The 17,579-nt window shown below is 45.2% G+C and overlaps 2 protein-coding genes across 3 annotated transcripts in view; one reads left to right on the forward strand and one right to left on the reverse strand.

Annotated features, from left to right (window-relative positions):
* Window positions 1–2,291: 2,291 nt before the first annotated feature.
* On the forward strand, window positions 2,292–15,256 carry fbxo46 (F-box protein 46). The gene is made up of 3 exons (XM_085794927.1): window positions 2,292–2,797; window positions 9,614–10,332; window positions 11,146–15,256. The coding sequence occupies exons 2-3, from the start codon at window positions 9,775–9,777 to the stop codon at window positions 13,114–13,116; spliced, it is 2,529 nt and encodes an 842-aa protein (XP_085651053.1). The 5' UTR covers window positions 2,292–2,797; window positions 9,614–9,774; the 3' UTR covers window positions 13,117–15,256.
* Window positions 15,257–15,901: 645 nt separating this feature from the next.
* Window positions 15,902–17,579, reverse strand: part of slc5a2 (solute carrier family 5 member 2) — a 14,769-nt gene continuing 13,091 nt past the window's right edge. For both annotated transcript variants that reach the window (XM_085794930.1, XM_085794929.1), the window contains one exon: window positions 15,902–16,942. In XM_085794930.1, coding sequence (XP_085651056.1) covers window positions 16,722–16,942 — 221 coding nt within the window. In that variant the 3' untranslated portion in view covers window positions 15,902–16,721. The remainder of the gene's footprint in view (window positions 16,943–17,579) is intronic.

Consider the following 17,579-nt stretch of genomic DNA (forward strand, 5'->3'; position numbering starts at 1 on the left):
ATAATTCATCAATAATGTTTAAATGTTTATTTTAGATGATCATCAGTTCCTGTCAGGACATTGTTTAATGTAAAGTGTAGATTTTTTTTTTTTTTTATCAGTGTTTACCTGCAGAATTTGTGTGTATAGACGATAAAGAATGCAAAAAAACAAATTAAGAAAACATATTCGTCCTATATGAATTATCAGAGTGTAAAGATCAAGTCAGTAGGAGCCACTGTGACCTCTGTGCAAAACTGACATTGCATGAAGGGCATTACATTTTGATTATTTGTATAAGAAGTTTGTGACTTCTTTATTTTACTCATTAAAAGTCCAGAGGACATCAGGAGGAAAAACTACTACACAGATATAAAAATGATTTGAAAATACTGTCATTGTGATAATTCCCAGGGTAATAACCTATTATTTATTCTCAACTGTAAACGTCCATCACCTGAATACTGAATACTGAATACGTGCAATAAATGTGCAAAATTATAGACTTTTGGCACTGGGAATCATTGCACAATCATAATCAGACAAAAGTTGCTGCCAATAAGAACAGTACAAATAGTTATTTGATAACAAATTCCACTTGTTAACAATGTGTAGGACAGAAGTTGACATACTTTTACTCACATAGAGTAAGCCATTAGGACATATCATTGGAAAAACACAATGATGGTGGCTTGTTATCAAAACTGTCTTTCAGGTAGGTATTCACTGCAGGAATACTATTTCCAGGATGGACCCCAGCAGCAGGGATGTCTGGCCCTCTGCTGGACTGTCTGAGAAGGTGCTACATATGCGATTTTTGCTGTCCTCCTCCATCCTATCTGAAATTCAGATGTGCAGAACATACTGACCATTGTGACACACATACTGTTCTCTCCACCCGTACTTATCTGAAGATTAATGTTAATGCAGGCTTTTACCAGCAAAACCAGTAAAGAACTGATGCTGATGCTAAAATAACCCTGAGTGTTTCATGTCTAACACACACATACACACACAGGCACTTACAGGTTTTGGAAGATAAAATGAAACTTTAATGATTCCTGCTGGCAAACTGGGTCAATGCAGACAAGAGAGAGGGTAGAAAATGTAAAAATCCAAATCGGACTGTAGCCTACTTTATTTTCTCAAACTTGAAAATGTAAGACACTCCTTGAAAGGTTCAACAAGTAACTACAATAAAATATGGTGACCTTTTCTTGATTATGCAAAGACACACATTACACTATCCTTAGAATAAGCGGCAACATATGCTCCACAGCGTAAGGCTGTTTAGCATAAGGTAATAACACTTTTTATCAATGGCCACGCTTCCCTCCCCTAAATGTGATTTTATTTATTTATTTTATTTGATCTTATTTTTTTGTCTGTCAGATTGTATATTGTTTTTTCTTTCCTTTTTCAACTTGTCTTGTACTTTTCTCTTTTACTGTAATGTATGTCAGTTTCTATAGTTAAAGTAAAAATAGCCCAGTATTGTCTATACTGAATTGAAATAAATTTTAAAAATGTTTTTAAAAAATCCAAATAGGACAAGAAGTGATATTAAAATTTTAAAAAAAATTACATTTTGACTTACATTGTACAACATCACTATAAATATCACTATGTCAATATCAATGCAACTGTGACAAATACTTTCTTTCTCTGACCAAGTGTGAAACATAGATAGATAGATAGATAGATAGATAGATAGATAGATAGATAGATAGATAGATAGATAGATAGATAGATAGATAGATAGATAGATAGATAGATAGATATTTTTATTTGTCAGATGCAAGGCTAAAACCAGGGTTAAAAAAGTGCAGTGAAATGCACAAAGCGCATGACTGTAGCCTACTGTAAAACACAGGAATAAGAAAATGTTTTTCAAAATATATATATATTTATTTATATGCAGACATACCCATACATACAGGCACTCACACACATACACATGAACAGCATTACATTTTGTAGGCTACATTACATGATATTACATAGGGCTTTTTTTATTATGATGATATAAGGCACAATTACAGTGTGACGTTGGCGACACACTCTGGAAGAACTCAGCTACTATAAATGTGCATAATAGGTGCATTTTCGGGTTTTCCCACCTGTCTTTGACACAGTGACCTTTGATGCTGCGGCCACTGTAGCCTACAGTGTGGTCCAGTGTAGTGAGAGTGGTAGTGGTGGTGGTGGTGGTGGTGGTGGGAGGGGGAGGAGGGGCAGCAGAGAGGGGCAGCAGAGGGAGGGAGCTGTGCAGACGCCATATATGGGCACACCATCGACTCTGCGTTGCCATTGGCTGCGGGCCTTATGCAGCTGCTTGTCAACAAGATGGCCTTCCTCCTCCTCCAGTCCTGCCGTTTTGACACTGATTATTTTGGTATCCCCGAGAACATACCGTGAAAGCTTGTGTCACTTCTAAATAGATAACGGAGCAGGGGGGGAAAGGAAGACCGACCGCTGCCTGAAAGAAAGAGAGAGAGAGAGAGAGTCCCCCAACAACGAAGCGCTCGGTCAGTGTCAGCCGCGGCGGTTGTGCTCAACTGACAACAACTGACAGGCGTTCGATAGCAACCGTCCGCCGCCACCAGTAGCCAAGGTTGATAATAGACAGTTAGCTCGCAGGCTAATGTCGACGTTAGCCCAGCGCGTGAGCTAGGTAGCTTTTAGCTACGTGGACTGGACACGGATAGTTAACTCGTGTCACCTGCATTTCACCAGACAAACTGGTTTTTGGTCAGAGCGAAATAATACAACACCGAGGAAACACTTGTCATCGACAGTTTGGGATCCCAAAGCTGAGGTAAGTTGGCTAGCAAAATATAATGTAGAGGGGTTTTTTTTGTATCTTGTTAGCTTGCTAGCGAACGTTGTCATGTTATTATGCAGGTAAGTTGTGCTACCGAGTTAGCATAGCAAAGCTCGTTAACTAGTTACGGGTCTATTTACACTGAAAGTAAGTAAATACCCATATAGACACTGCGTGAGGTGCTTTTAAAGTTCCTTGAAGCGTAGTTGCTTTGGGCCTAAGTTACTATTAAATATTAATGGACGGAAAACAGACAAGGTGGTTGCTACTTGACCACTGTAAAGACGTTGAACATTTTAGTGCGACGCTATGGAAGCTAAGTGTTTGCTAGTTGAGTAACCAGCAGCCAGTGGTTGGTTCAAAGGTGATTGCCACCAGTCATAATTGACTATCGGATAAATGTTGTTCTTGTTGTTTCTAGTTACGGTGTGTATGTTTTTTTCCACGCTTGATTTGGTGGTTGTGACAAGAGAAGTTGGTGCAATTGACGCTAATTTAAGCTCAATCAAAACAAAACCAGGAAAAAGACATGGCAGTGACCTGTAGGCCTTTGTTTTCTCGAATATCTGGATCACAATACGCACAAGAGACAAACTGACACTCAAAACATTGAGTATTTATATACATATGTGGATAAACTAATTGGCACATTGTACTGACGACCCTGTTGCTGTAAGGAGTAAATACATGAGCCCTGATGAACAAGAACAGATTATAATCTGTTGTTTATACTCTTATCAGTCAAGCAGAACCATCACTTTTGTAGAGTTTGAAGTAACCCACTTGCATATAGTGTTGTCTAATGTGATTTTTGTTAGGTGATGCACCATTTGCCCTTAGCTTGAATAGGAAAACACACTGGGTTATTGACACAGTGGCCTTTGTGATTGTAGTATCAGGGCTTGCATTAAAGTCTAACTTGTGACAATGTTTCAGCACTAACAGGCAGAGAGACGCACACACACTGAGACACACAGACAGCCCTGCGGGACAGTCAGCCACTCTTCCTAGGTGTCCTGACAGCAGGGCCGCTCTCATATAATGTTCCTGTGCAGACAGCTACTGCTGGAGTGATGCACTCGGCTCCATTGTTCTGTTGACAGTTTGCAGCAAAGCTGGCCTGCTGGCCCCGGTTCTGTTGCATTGTCTTCACATGCGCACATGCAGAGAGGGAGATTGAGCTAAGACTTTTTGGCATGGTTTAATATTATCATTTGTCAGCTCTTGGCCATCTGGCTGAAATGTTGTGGAGAAAAAAAGCATGCAGGGGAGCTGGTGGACAGTATGGGCAGGCAGAGTTGGAATGAAACAGTTTTGTATTAATCAGACTGACTTCTTTTTTGTCCAAGACCTGTGAGATGATGGCATTAGAGAAAACCACAGCCACAAACTGTGAAATTGGTGTACCTATTTATAATCCAACTAAACCAGCATGTAATGGGGATGTGTTATACTTTGTGCTCTGAGCTGCACACACCTAGCATAGTGAAACCATTATCCCAGCGAGAGTGCATGCTCTTGATTTGTATAGGGAAATGACCCAGTCCGGCAGAAATTCAGTTTTAAATGTAATAGGACAAAGCTAGCAATCTGTCTCTATGCAAACAGCAGGATAGTAACTTTTGAACAAATCGGCACCTTGTAAACATTTGTGTAAGTGTTGTAAGTAGCTGTACACTGACTCAGTGCTCTGTGGATTTCCACATTGTGACTTCACTGCAGCACTGATCCACAGTCAGACATCAGTGAATCTCATGTTTCGCAATGTTAGAAAAACTTAATCGGATTCTTTCAGACAGAGGAGGAAAGACGTACTCTGGATTATTGACAAAAGTATGTATGTAGGTTACATAGCTCGACACCTCTCCTCCGTTTTGAACAGACGACCTCACCTTTTCAGCACAGAGGCTTCAGTCGCAACAACACTGTGGTTCGGTATCTAGTGTCATCTAGGGCAACATGTCCTACCTGCTGCCTACGTTCAGAGCTGTGCAGAACAGTATGTGTGGACATTTACATGTTCGGTAATACACAGTGTACGCACACACACACACACACAGAAAATCATTCTCGTTTTGACAGTTAATTTGCCAGACGGCTTGGAGACACAACGATGCAGTCCCCTGCACCGGGGCGGCGTTGCTGTGCTGCCTCTCGCTGCCACTACGCTTTGACAGGATTTGAAGGATTAGGTTGATGCAGAAAGCTTAAAACCAAACCCAGGCCTTCATTTGCACGGAACTCTTTCAAATGAAGAGGGAAAAAGGTAACTTGTTAATAACTTAACCTGAGTTTTGCGGAATAATATGGACTACTGGAAACGGATTCACTGACTGGATGTGAGATATTCGACATGTGAGAAGTCTTTCACAGGCGTCTGACTTACTGAGTATCTGTTGAGTGGTTCATTTTTGTGGCATTGAGGTATTGACTTGTAGCTTATTTTGAACAGCAGCAGCAGCATAAACCCACAAAGTTATTATCAGTAAACAGAATCCCAAAACAATTTGATTTAATTAGCGTCCATGGCTACATTCATGAGAACTGACATTTTTCACAGCACAGAAACTGAGCTTTTTGGAAAACACACTCTGAAGCAGCAGATATATCAGAAAATACAGTTTTATTTTCTGTTATGTGGATAGAAAAAGACAAAATGATCCATAGCAGCACCCGAGCTTCATCCATAATGATAAAGCGTGGGTGCTGTGCCGCATAATTTTAGAAATCCAACATTCAGTTGCCACCAAATCTCCGATCACTCATGTGGATGCCAGTTGAGCCGACCACGCAAAGAGAATTGTTGTCATACATCTTTGTAAATGTTTATGTTGTCAGACGACATCTCAAGCATGAAACAACAGTGATTTGATCCGGTCTCAGTGCAGCCGCCCAGAAAACTGCTGTTCGCTTAACAGTCGACTAGTGACATTCATGCACAGTTGTACATGTGCTCGTGTTACAAACAAAATCGATGCAGTAACAACAGATAAATTGTGCTGAAGAGGAATATAAGTGAGAGAGGAGGTGACAGAGTAGATTGTCCCTTTTCTTTGCCAAATGTCAGCAGCAGTGTGTTTTTCAGATTTAACTGCAGTAATGTGGACACAACCTCTTTTTTATTCCAGCCATAAATTCACACACGGGAAGGTGAGAGCTAATTATTCTGTGGTCTGTGGTGAGTTAAGGTGGATGATGTTCGTTTGCTCGTCTTTATACCGGAGCGCCGCAGCGAGCAGATCGCCCTCTCTTGTTGCGAGCCACTTTTATAATGCCATCCAATCTGTTGCGAAAGATGGATTGCATGATGCAGAGCGAACGAGGGAGGGCAGGGGGGGAAAGAAGAAGAGTTGATGGAGAGGATGTAGAGAATAAAAGTGGTTAAAGGGAGAGAGTGTGTCACAAGGGGTCAGGGAGAGAAAGGACAATAAAAAAAACCCGTTCACTAGCTTTTTTTTCTCTCAACAGTATAATCTGTCTGCTCTTTAGCTGAGTTGTTGCTGTGTGATTATAGAGGAAGCATTTGAATTGGTTCACCACACTTGTGTGGGCGGCGTTAGCTTTTTTGCACCTCTCTGAGCCTTTCCATTAGTCCAAATGTACAAAGCGCCACCCATTCAGTGTGTCAGAAGCACAACAATGACCTGTTTTTGTTTTTTTTAAAGCCAGTGGATCCAGGGAGTCCAGTGGCTTAAATGGAAAACAGGCTACTGAGTCAAAATTCAGAGGAACGGCCGATCTAGGAGGAACTTTCTTGTGTAACATTGTGGGATATTGTCATAGTTTCTTAGGCTACGTTCACACTGCAGTTACAAGTGACCTGAATCAGTTTATTTCGCTCAAATGTGACACATATCCGATTTGCTTTTGACAGTGTGAACAGCTGCACAAGTCACATTGAATCTGACATTTTTCGAATCAGAAACAGGCCACTTTCAAATGTGCCCCTGAATCAGATTCACATTTTTTCCAATGTGACCGGAGCGTGCACAGCTAAGGCGGATTTGATGTGACTTTTACGTCACTTTACAGTGTTTACTCTAGGTTTTGTTTTAAGAAGCGGCGGCAGGACCACAAACACAAAGTAATAAAAAAACGGCTCGATAAAACGTTGGATAATTTGACGAGCAGCGGCGACAACAGAACAGCTGAAGCAGAGGAGATTATAAATTAAAAAAAGGACACTTGGTGTTAAACTCTGTGTTGTAATAACCTTGTTGACGTTGTTTCTTAATAAACCGAATGCTGCCCAGCGGCTTGAGACACTTCAGGAGGTTTGTTCCTAAAGTAATGGTAGCTTAACTGAAACTAAAGTACAGAGTTTGGCTCTTTTTCTTCACTCTTTTCCTCCTCAGGAGCTCCTCAGACATATTCCAGCTTCCATTTCACGGACATTTCGAAATAAAAGTGAAAATACTCATTCCCTTTATGTTTCTTGTACAACAGTGTGCTGCCGCTGCACCTGGTGTCGTTGTTATTGTTCTTTTGCGCAAACCGTTCACACTGGCCACATTTTAGATGGTAATGTGAACAGCCAAACAAAAAATTGGATCTGAGCATTAAAGCTTGCAGTGTGAACGTAGCCTTATACTATTAGTGTCCAATAAAACACACCCTACAGTAACTTGCATTGACCATAGCAAGCTGGATTTATAACAACACATTTCTAGTACCATGTTTTCTTTTTACAAAGTGATAAGGGAACATCTTTACAAGTTCTGCTGAAACCAGTTTTATATGAAGCCTGTTATACTGCAGGTTATTCTATTTTTTGTGTGTGTGTGTCCTCCCTCCCAGTGCATTACTCAAGCTTGGTTACCTGCCAATAATGCAGACCACTTGTTTCGAGATGCTACCACACCCCAGAATGTACCAGTTAATCTGTAAATCTAACACTGGGTGTGACTTACAGTTCATTGCGTATTATGTCAGAGGCAAGGAGACTTAGAAGTAGTAATAAAACGGTAAATACTTCAAATATTTCTTCATTTAAGTTGCTTAACAATAAAGATCAAAGCAACAACATGGCAACAGAGAATGAATCACTTCATGTACTGATTAACCTCCATCATGGGGCCACTTATTCTTCCAGAAACACACGTAGGCCATGTTTATAGCTCATTTTCAGTCCAATGATTTTCTTTTAAGTCATTTTTTTCCCCTAAGAAATGTTGTCTTACATTGTCAAAGTGAAAAAAGAGAGATGTAATCGTGCTTTGAATGGGGTGATTTGTTATACCGTGTTATAAAACCATGACTTTAAAAACAAAAATGATATTTTAGGTCCTATTACTTATGGAAAGCTTTTGTTCTACATACATATGTGTGCTAATTGCCACCAGAAAGACAAAATGACCATCTCAACATGACGATCTTAACAAAAAAACGAGGATATAATGGAGATAAGTGGTGTACTGTGCTTCTTGAAGATCAGCACATACTTGGAGCTGTTCATTGCGGCTCACTGCATGTCTGTACCTGTAGTTGTGGAGAGACACACCACAGAAATTTGTCCTTTATAACACCCGAAGAAGAAAACACAGAGACCAGTTGTTGCTGTTTTTGTTGTGTTTTCTGGCTTATGTAGGAATGATAACCATGTTAACGTGTTTTAGCCTGCGTTGCAGTTTATTCTTAAACAGGCAAAATGCAGTTTAAGTCACAATTATATGAGAAAGAAAAAGTCCAGTCCAGTTCAGAAAATAAATGTCCGCGTCTGTTTTAATCTTATAATACAGTTTGAACATGTAGTGTGTGTGTGTGTGTGTGTGTGTGTGTGTGTGTGTATATATACAGTAGTGTGTGTAACCTGAGGCGTAGCAGCTTAGGAGGACTAATAAACGGATGAAGTGTAACTCCGGCCTCCAGATCAGCTGTGCGCCAAACGTGTTGCTCCATTTGCCACTTTACTCCGCTCTTCTTTAAGCATGCAGGCACGTTCCTGGCAGCCGCTGCAGCTGGCATCGCTGCAGAAGCAAAGCACGCTGGGTGAACTGACTGAAGGCACCTCCAACCCCCCTCCCCTCTCCACCCCCCTCCAAGCCTGTAGCATAGAAGCTCTTTGGCCGGGAGAAAGGGGTGAGAACAGGGAGGGCCACCACCACCACCACCACTCCACTACAGCAGTTTCACTACTACCCCCACCCCCCTCCTCCTGCTGTTTTTCTAAAAATAGGTCCAGCATATGCCTGCATGCTCCTCCCTGTGTTGCCTCCTATTAAGCAAAGTCCTCTTTGAAGCACCGAGATGCAGGAGAGGAGCAGAGGGAGAGAGAGGGGGAGAGGAGAGAGAGGGAGAGGGGAGGGTCCATTCGCTGGAGCTTTTTGTGATCCATCTTCCCGGCTTTCATCTGCCGGCCTCAGACAAGACACCAAAACCTGAAATGGAAACCCTTTTTAATTTGATTTAAAAAGCGCTCTGAAGCAGAGAAGGGGAGGGGGGAGGGGGAGATGATCTTAGGAGCAAAATGTAACTGCTAATTGAGTTTGGGCTGAAGTCGGGAGGCCACTTGTGATAAGTTCAGATGATGATAATACGATGATAGTTCTTGTTCTTCTCTGTCTCTCTCACAACAGCCTGACTGAATTGTACCTCAAGGCAACTATCACACACACACACACACACACACACACACAGAGAGAGACTCGATTGGTTATTGATTATCTGAATTGATCCCGAGCATAGCCGGTCTGGTGATATGAACTCTCTGCCGTTATCTCAACAGTGTTGTTTTTCTCTTCCCCTCCCCGCCCTTTTCCTCCTATCTCTTCCCCCCTCCTCCTCCTCCTCCTATTCCTCCTATTGATGCAGGTTTGCATGCCCAGAGTTGTTGCCGGTGGTGGTGAGCTCGGCGGCGGACAGACGGCGCCCGTCGTCGTCAGGGCGCGGGGAGCCGACGATGAGAGCTCTGGCTCGGGGTGTTTGCTGGCCAGCGTAGATGCAGAGATGCCCCGGTGGTCGGCCGCTTCCTGATGGACCGAGACACCTTCTCCCACATCCGCCTGTGGTGCCCGCGCCCCTTCGGCACCTACTCCCAGAACAAAGCCAGGAGCCCGGGCTCAGGGGGCAGCAGCGGCGGCGGCGGGGGCGGCGGCGGCGGCGGAGCGGGGTCCCCTTCGCTCTGCAAGGCCGAGCCCTCGACGGGCGCCGGCAGACGGACGGTGGTGGTGGATGGAAGTGAAGATGGAGGGATGATCGTGGGGGCGCAGGAGGAGAACGGAGGAGAGGCGGAGGAGGAGGGAGAGGAGGAAGAGGAGGATGTGGGCTCGGAGAACACGCCACCTGAACCCGAGCTCGACTCCAGCGCCCTCACTCCTCCTCCTCCTCCTCCTGCCGCTCCTCCGCTGACGACCTCCTCCTCGGCCTCGGCCCCTCCCTCGCCGCCCACGTCCGGGTCTCAGATGGAAGACGGCCGCGTGCTGTTGGACACCTGGTACGTCATCAAGCCGGGAAACACCAAGGAGAAGATCGCCTTCTTCGTCGCACACCAGTTCAGCGGAGCAGGAACGCCGCGGCCCAGCGCCATGAAGGTAACAAGTTCTCCTGGGAACAGTATGTTATAGTGGGGTGATAATAACTGCGATGACAAGAACAACAACACAAATAATAATTATTATGAATTATGAATATTATGAAAAAGATGGAGCTTTAATACAAACATCTGCCTTTATACATTTAACAGTAAGAATTTGAAACGGGGGAGAAAAAAACAACAACATAAAAACATATAATTTTTAAAAATTATTGTAAAATAAAACCCAAAATAGTAAAAATTGGAAACATTAAACATAGAATTAAAAGCAAGAGAAAAAAGAATAAAAGAAAGTACAGGAAAGAGATAGAGAGAGGGAAAAAAATAAATAAAAATGAAAAAGAAAACAGAATCAGATGAGTGGAGTCAAAACTAGAGGTTTCATCGTGATTTGCTTTTATTCATTTGTACTTAAAGGGACAACGAGGAGTTTTGGAAAAGCAAAGCGTTTTCACACTACATTTATGAGCCTCCGCGTGCACCGTGAAATTCTTTGACCGGTGCAAGACAGACTCATGTTTTCATTCATCAAGAATTGAAGTCAGAGGTTCGAAGACGATCACATACCGTCGTAGTTCCGACCATAAACGCCGATTCGGCGTTAACAAGTGTGGGTAACGTAGATTCATCCACATTAATATGAGACTTTTTTATTGTCGCGGAATTTTTCGTTCTGCAGCTGGAGAAACTCCTTGTTGTCCCTTTAAAAATATAAACAAACACTAACATTATTATTTTTGGATACTTTCTTTTTATTGTTTTTCTTTTAACATTATTTTTTAACATATTTATTTTCCTCCTCGTCCTCCAGGTGAAAGGAAACTGGGCGACCGATTGCAGCAAAGCCAAAAGACGAAGACGATGCTCCTCCTACGACCCTCCGACGCGCTCCCAGGCCTCGGAGCCGCCGCAGCAGCTCAGCCATGACTCCCCTCTCCCGCCCTGCGGCCCCGACGAGCCGCCGCTGGGAGGAGGCGTGACGGAAACGGACCTCCTGTCGGTGGCGGAGATGGTCGCCCTGGTCGAGCAGCGGACCGCCATGGCGCTCCAGGGGATCGTGGCTGTTCACGGGAACCAGGCCCCTCCCACCACCACCACCACCACGACGCCTCTCAACCAGCACACCGTACTGCGGGGCACGGTGTCGGACCCCACGCCCATGGTGGTCGTGTCGGACAGTTCCAACGGCCCGCAGCCGTCCAAAGAGGCCGAGGAGGAGGAGCCGCCGTCATCTCCCATCCAGACGGACCAGGAGCTGGAGGAGGAGCAGCAGGAGCAGGAGGAGGAGGAGTCGTGTCGAGTCGCTCAGGCCATCGCGCACTTCGAGTCCCAGAACCTGGAGAACCGGCTCCACCTGGGCGGCGCCGCTTCTTCTAGTACGGACTCCTCCTCTTCCTCCTCCTCCTCGAACCGAGACAGAGAGAAGGAGCATCGGCGAGGAGGAGGGGAGTCGGGCATCGTAACGCCTCCTCCGCCCCCGACCCACAGCCACAGCCACGGCGAGGTTAGGATAGCTTTCCGCGTCTCGAATCTGGACCCGCGGTCGCAGCTGGAGCCCGCCGGCCGGTCCCGCTGCATGTTCATGAGCTGCGGCGGCGGCGGCAACCAGGCGGCCGCCCGCGCCAAGGAGAAGATCACCTGCGACCTCTACCAGCTCGTCAGCCCCTCGTCCAGAGACCCCGGCAGCCTCCTGCTCGCCGCCACCACGGCTGCGCCCAAACCCGACGGCGGCGACCACCACCATCACCACCATCATCACCACCATCACCACCATCACCACTCGGACCGAGCGGCGTGCGGCAGCCCCGACCCGACGCAGGAGGAGAAGAAGGCGGCCGGCGTCGGCGTCGGGCGGGAGCGAGTGACGGGCTTCCACGTGGAGGTGGTGGTGACGGGCGCCGTGGACCAGTGCGTGTTCTACGGCAAGGACAGTACGGAGAATGTGCAGGAGGAGACCGTCTGTTTTGCGATGCCGAGCGGGGGAGGCGGCGGCGGCGGTGGGGGCGGCGGCGGGGTGGGCAGCTCCACCGTAGACCCCTCCTCGGACGACCCGCCTCCTGGACAGCTCTTCTTCCTCCAGCCGCCGCCGCCGCGTTGCGCCGAGGACGACGTGAAAGGAATGGGCTCTGGCGGCGGCGGCTCGGGAATTTGCTCTTTGGACTGTGCCAACAACAACAACAACGGGCCTGGGGCGGCGATGGGCGGCGGCGGGGAGCGGGCGACGCGGCCGGACTCTCCCAGCGGCGGCGGCGTAGGCGAGGACTGCTCGGACCCGTCGCTGTGCCGCCTCTACCGCCACGTGTCCCACGACTTCCTGGAGATCCGGTTTCAGATCCAGCGTCTGCTCGAGCCGCGGCAGTACATGCTGCTGCTGCCCGACCACATCATGGTCAACATCTTCGGCTACTTGCCCACGCGCTCGCTCGCCGCCCTCAAGTGCACGTGCCACTACTTCAAGGCGCTGATCGAGACGTACGGCGTGCGGGCGGTGGATTCGCGCTGGAACCAAGACCCTCTGTACAGGGACGACCCCTGCAAGCAGTGCAAGCGGCAGTACGAGCGCGGGGACGTTTCCTTGTGCCGCTGGCACCCCAAACCTTACCACCACGACCTGCCTTACGGACGCTCCTACTGGATGTGCTGCCGGCGCACGGACAAAGACACGCCGGGCTGCCGCGTCGGTCTCCACGACAACAACTGGGTGCAGCAGCCCGCCGACGGCTCGCAGCCCGTCCGCACCAAGAGGGAGGACAGCAGCAGCCGGAGGGAGGAGGCGAGGTAGAGAGGAGGGGGGAGGAGAGCACCTCGCGTTATATACAGCACCAACTCCTCCTCCTCCTCCCTCGCTTCTCCCTCTCATCTCAAACGGGGAGAAAGAGAGAGGAGTACAAGGAGAAATCAGCACTCCAGGAACAGTTTTTGTTGTTTTTCTTCGCTCCAGCGCTCCGTTCTCACACACGGAGTGAGAGGTAAAGAAGGAAGAGAGGTGTGTCGCTCTCCTTGCCTTGTTTTGTTTTGTTGTGTTTTCTCTCCCTCCAGATTCTCCCTCTTCTCTCCCTCCACTGTGTCAGGAGTGGCACCTTTTTTTTTTTTTTTGAAACGTTTGCATACATACCAGGGTTGGGGTCCTCTCCTCCTCCTCTTCTTCCTCCTCCTCTCTGCTGCTGTCAGTCCGTCAGTCAGTCAGTCAGCCTCTTCTTTCTGCCTCTTAATCATTCGGGTTTCTGTTTAACTCCATACATGGTTGTTAGATAATTCATGTGAAAACTTTGCAGTGTATTTGATTGAGATTAGCATTCATAAAGTGACGCATAGAAATGTAATGCCCTAGAGCCTGCTTTACTGCCCCCCCCCCCCTTCCCCTCCTCACTCCCCCCCCAGATACTTCTTGTTCTGTGTGTCGTGTGTCGTTATCACAAACCTCCATGTTAGCTGTACAATGGTGCTTCGAGGAATGAGCTGTACCGAGTCCCGACAGATGTTTATTATTAAAATAAAACAAAAAAAACCTTTTTTCAGTGGTCGAATGTTGAGCATTGCTATAGAAATGTGATTGTATAAAGCAAACTTGATTTTCCGTTGTACAAGACGATGATGCCATTTGTACCTGTCCTGCGCCATGAGTTTCTATTTTTCTGAATGTGCTGTAACGTACTCTACTCTGTCGATCAGTCCCCTGATAATGCTGCTGAAATCATTGCCTGTGTCACTGATGTTAATTCTGAAATAGCCATACCATTTGGTTTTCTTTTTTTTTTTGGTTTTTTTATAACGGCGCGGTCTCGTTCATGCCGTCGTTGTTTCAGAGTGGACCCTAACCTTGCTGACCAGCCATAAAAAAAGAGGAGCCGCCGAGTTACGATCTGGTTTACAGAGAATTATGGGAGATGGACTTTATTGATTTAAGACCAGTGGGATTAAAAAAGAGAAACTTGATGTCACTTTGGAAAGGCCTGATGTCACTTTGTATGGATTGATTGACTTGCTTGTTTGCCATTTTTTTTGTTTTTGGTTTTTTTTGTTGTTGTTTGGCTGTTTTTATTGGAGTGCGTGTCAGAGAATGTTTGCCGTTGTGTTTTTTGCTTTTATTCTTGAGGACTGTGTTCTCCCTTGTTGTCAGTCTGTGGGCCTACTCATGCTACAAAGATGTATTTTTTAAATACTGCCATCTTTGTTTTAACCCCTCAGCTCTCCTCCTTCCTTCCTTCCTCCTTCCTTCCTCCCTTCCTTCCTCCTCCGTCCTCCGATTCGGCAGAGGGCAGCTTTCGCCAAAGCCGTCGTTCATGCTTTGAAGCGAGTGAAAACAAACCCAACAAACAACAACCAACCACATACAGACAGACAGACTCTGCAGAAACACTCTACACCAGCTTCCAGCCTTAAAAGCCCCCCTACCTCTTTACCCCTTAATCCCACCAACCTGCAGGAGATAGAGGCGTCAGATACCTCACGCACGATCAAAAAAGAAAGAGTATTGGGAGTTGCACAGGACCCTGTAAGCGGCGAGATGTACAGACGCTCGACTAAGACAAGTGGAGCTCTAACTGGATCCACCCATTAACTCTGTTTATGTGGGAGTGTGAGACGAGCAGCGCCCGGTGACGGCTGCGACTCTTCATTCTTGGAAACACAAAAGAAAAGAAAAGAAACCTCTCTCCTCTCCTCTTCCCCCCCTCTCTTTCTCTCCTCCCCTCCTTCCCTTGCTTTTACACTTCCTTCACCTGCAAGCTGACAGACTGGACGCTCAAGGACTGATGATGATGATGTGATGATGAATGAATCTGAAACTCTGCATGGAGGTGGGAGGACGGTCGGGTTGTCATGGGAGAACTCTGTAGGTTCCAGACATGTACAATGCTAATGGAAAATATCTGCTTAAATAAAAAACAGAAGTGATGATTAAAAAACTGGAAATCTGAATCGATACCTGGTCCGTGTGGTGTGTTAAAAAAACTCAATACCGAGTCTGTAACTTTATGGTGGCACCGATCAGTTTTGAGATTTTAGGCTGTTTTGCTTCCTTGACAAGTCTTCTTTCAGAATAAGTGGAAAGAAATGGTAGAAAATCTACATTGAGGTGTTTATTTTACTTCATTTTGTCTGTAAAGTCAGCACGCTACTGTGGTAAACTGTGTACCTGCAAAATTTATGTAATTTTCTCTTTATCGGCAACCAATCGTAAAAGTATAATTGACAATAACAATCAATGGAATACAAATCTTCCAAAAGGCCGCAAAATGAGTTTTTCCTCAGACTCTGAGCTAGAAATCTCCGCTTCAGCAGCACCTACAGACACCAAACGTTCCAGTTTTATCCCTTTCTATATTCTGAAGGTTTTTACAGAGATTTTTCATTCACAGCCTGATTTCTACAACATTTTATTCCTAAAAACATGGCGTAATTAGATTTTTTTTAGGGCTGGTGACAGTATTTTCTCATTTTAATCATGATAAAAAAGAGATATCCAAAATTCCCTTTGTAAAAACTTCTGACTCAAATATGTTGAAGTTTAAAGTTTCATGGTGGTATTCCTATTCACCTGTAGTGTCTCACCTTAACCGACAGTGTTTTTATCTACAGTGATTGATTAAATGATGTCGTTAACGATGCTTATCAGGTTGAATCACAGCTGCACTCAGTCTGACCAACAAGATTTCAACTGTTTATTATGAAACAGAATAGAAAGTAACACTTCACATTATTATTTCTTTTTACAACTGAAACAGCAAGTATTTTGAATGAACCACTGATTTTGTATTATTTCTTATCCAGGATTAAAAGGCCAAGTATACAAGTCAAGAACAGTGCTTTGTTTGCAATACAAGAACCAGAAACACACATTAGTCTGCAACAGGAACATGTGAATATTAGTGTTTGACAAACATTTCACTGATCTCTCCAGTGTAGGAAGGTATTTAAAAACAAAAACATAATTGTATCTTAAGTTTTTAAAATGTGAAAAGTAAAAATTACTGAAAACAAATCATAAAGCTTTGAAAGACATTATTATTATTATCATATTTTTACATTTTACCTGATGTCCAAACATAAATTGCTTCACACCTGTTGTTTCAGGTTATTGAATAAACATGTAAATAAACAGTAGTGGTATTGTAACCTTTTTTTAGGCAGCACCCTTTAAAATTAAAGTAAAAACAACAAAAAATCCACAGTCTGGCTGCACACTGAAGTGAGACTGGGGATATTTGCACGATTTACCATCTTCTACCTGCTCTGAACCTCTAGACTCGTTTTTATCTACAGCGTAGTGACGAGTCATCACCAGCAGATGGCGACACTGCTGTGACTGTGGAGCAAATAAAACCCATTTAGATTTATACCCAGATACAAACTTTCAGGAGGTTTCAGGAGCAGGAAGGACTCTTGTTAGGCGTAGTAGCCCCACATAAAAACAGCCACAGTCATCATGATTAAAGCGTTTGCGTTCACTATGTTCCTGAACACCGGGTCCTCGCTGATGTCGGGCATCTGCTCCTCCTGCGTCTCCTCCTCGACGACGTCCTCGGGGCTGTTGCTGCTGCTTCTGCCCACTCCACAGAAACGGCCAAACGAGTGACAGATACCGGACTTTTCTTCCTCCTCGGCCACTACAAGTTATTTTAAAGTTACAAGTTAGGAGAAAAAGTGAGCACATTCAATATTGATTACAAAAAGAAGAAAAAAACAAAAACAATTTGCAGGTGTATGCCAAAAAAGGCTCAGAAAAACACACAAACAGCCAACACTCATGCGGGTCAAACAACCTCTTAACCTTTTTAATCCTGGATTCTGAGTCGACATATTAACAGACTGAGGAATAAAAGAGTTCCTCAGTCTATTTGATCCAGCTATAGGGACTCTATATCTCCTGTTGGATGGCAGCACAACTGGTTTTCTTCAAATAAAACATGTGTCGGGTCGGACAAAATATTGTCTGCCAGGGACAGCATTCGTCTAGTAGTGTATGCAGCTCTAAAAATTGGCTCAAGAGTTTGGCCTACAATCTTTGAGCAGATGCTTAACAGTCTCCCCAGTCGAGCTGTAAAGGGATAGTTCACCCAAAATTCAAATTTCACTCATTATCTACTCACCCTCATGTCGACTAAGGGCTGGGAGAAGTTTCAGAGTCCTCCGTGGCTTCTCTGAGTTACAGCGGGGCTCCGTGCAGCACTGCATGTCCATATGACGGTTGAGAACGGAGCTCACTTTTCTTGGTCCAAAAAGACACACCAAAAACCATCCAAA

The sequence above is a fragment of the Trachurus japonicus genome, chromosome 13 (genome assembly GCF_045865225.1).
Source record: "Trachurus japonicus isolate A0001 chromosome 13, Traja_1.0".
NCBI classification, from domain to species: domain Eukaryota; kingdom Metazoa; phylum Chordata; class Actinopteri; order Carangiformes; family Carangidae; genus Trachurus; species Trachurus japonicus.

Coding starts and splice junctions, on each gene's coding strand:
- fbxo46 (XM_085794927.1), top strand. CDS start 9,775: ATGGACCGAGACACCTTCTCCCACATCCGCCTGTGGTGCCCGCGCCCC. Junction 10,333..11,145: donor CGCGGCCCAGCGCCATGAAG/GTAACAAGTTCT, acceptor CTCGTCCTCCAG/GTGAAAGGAAACTGGGCGAC.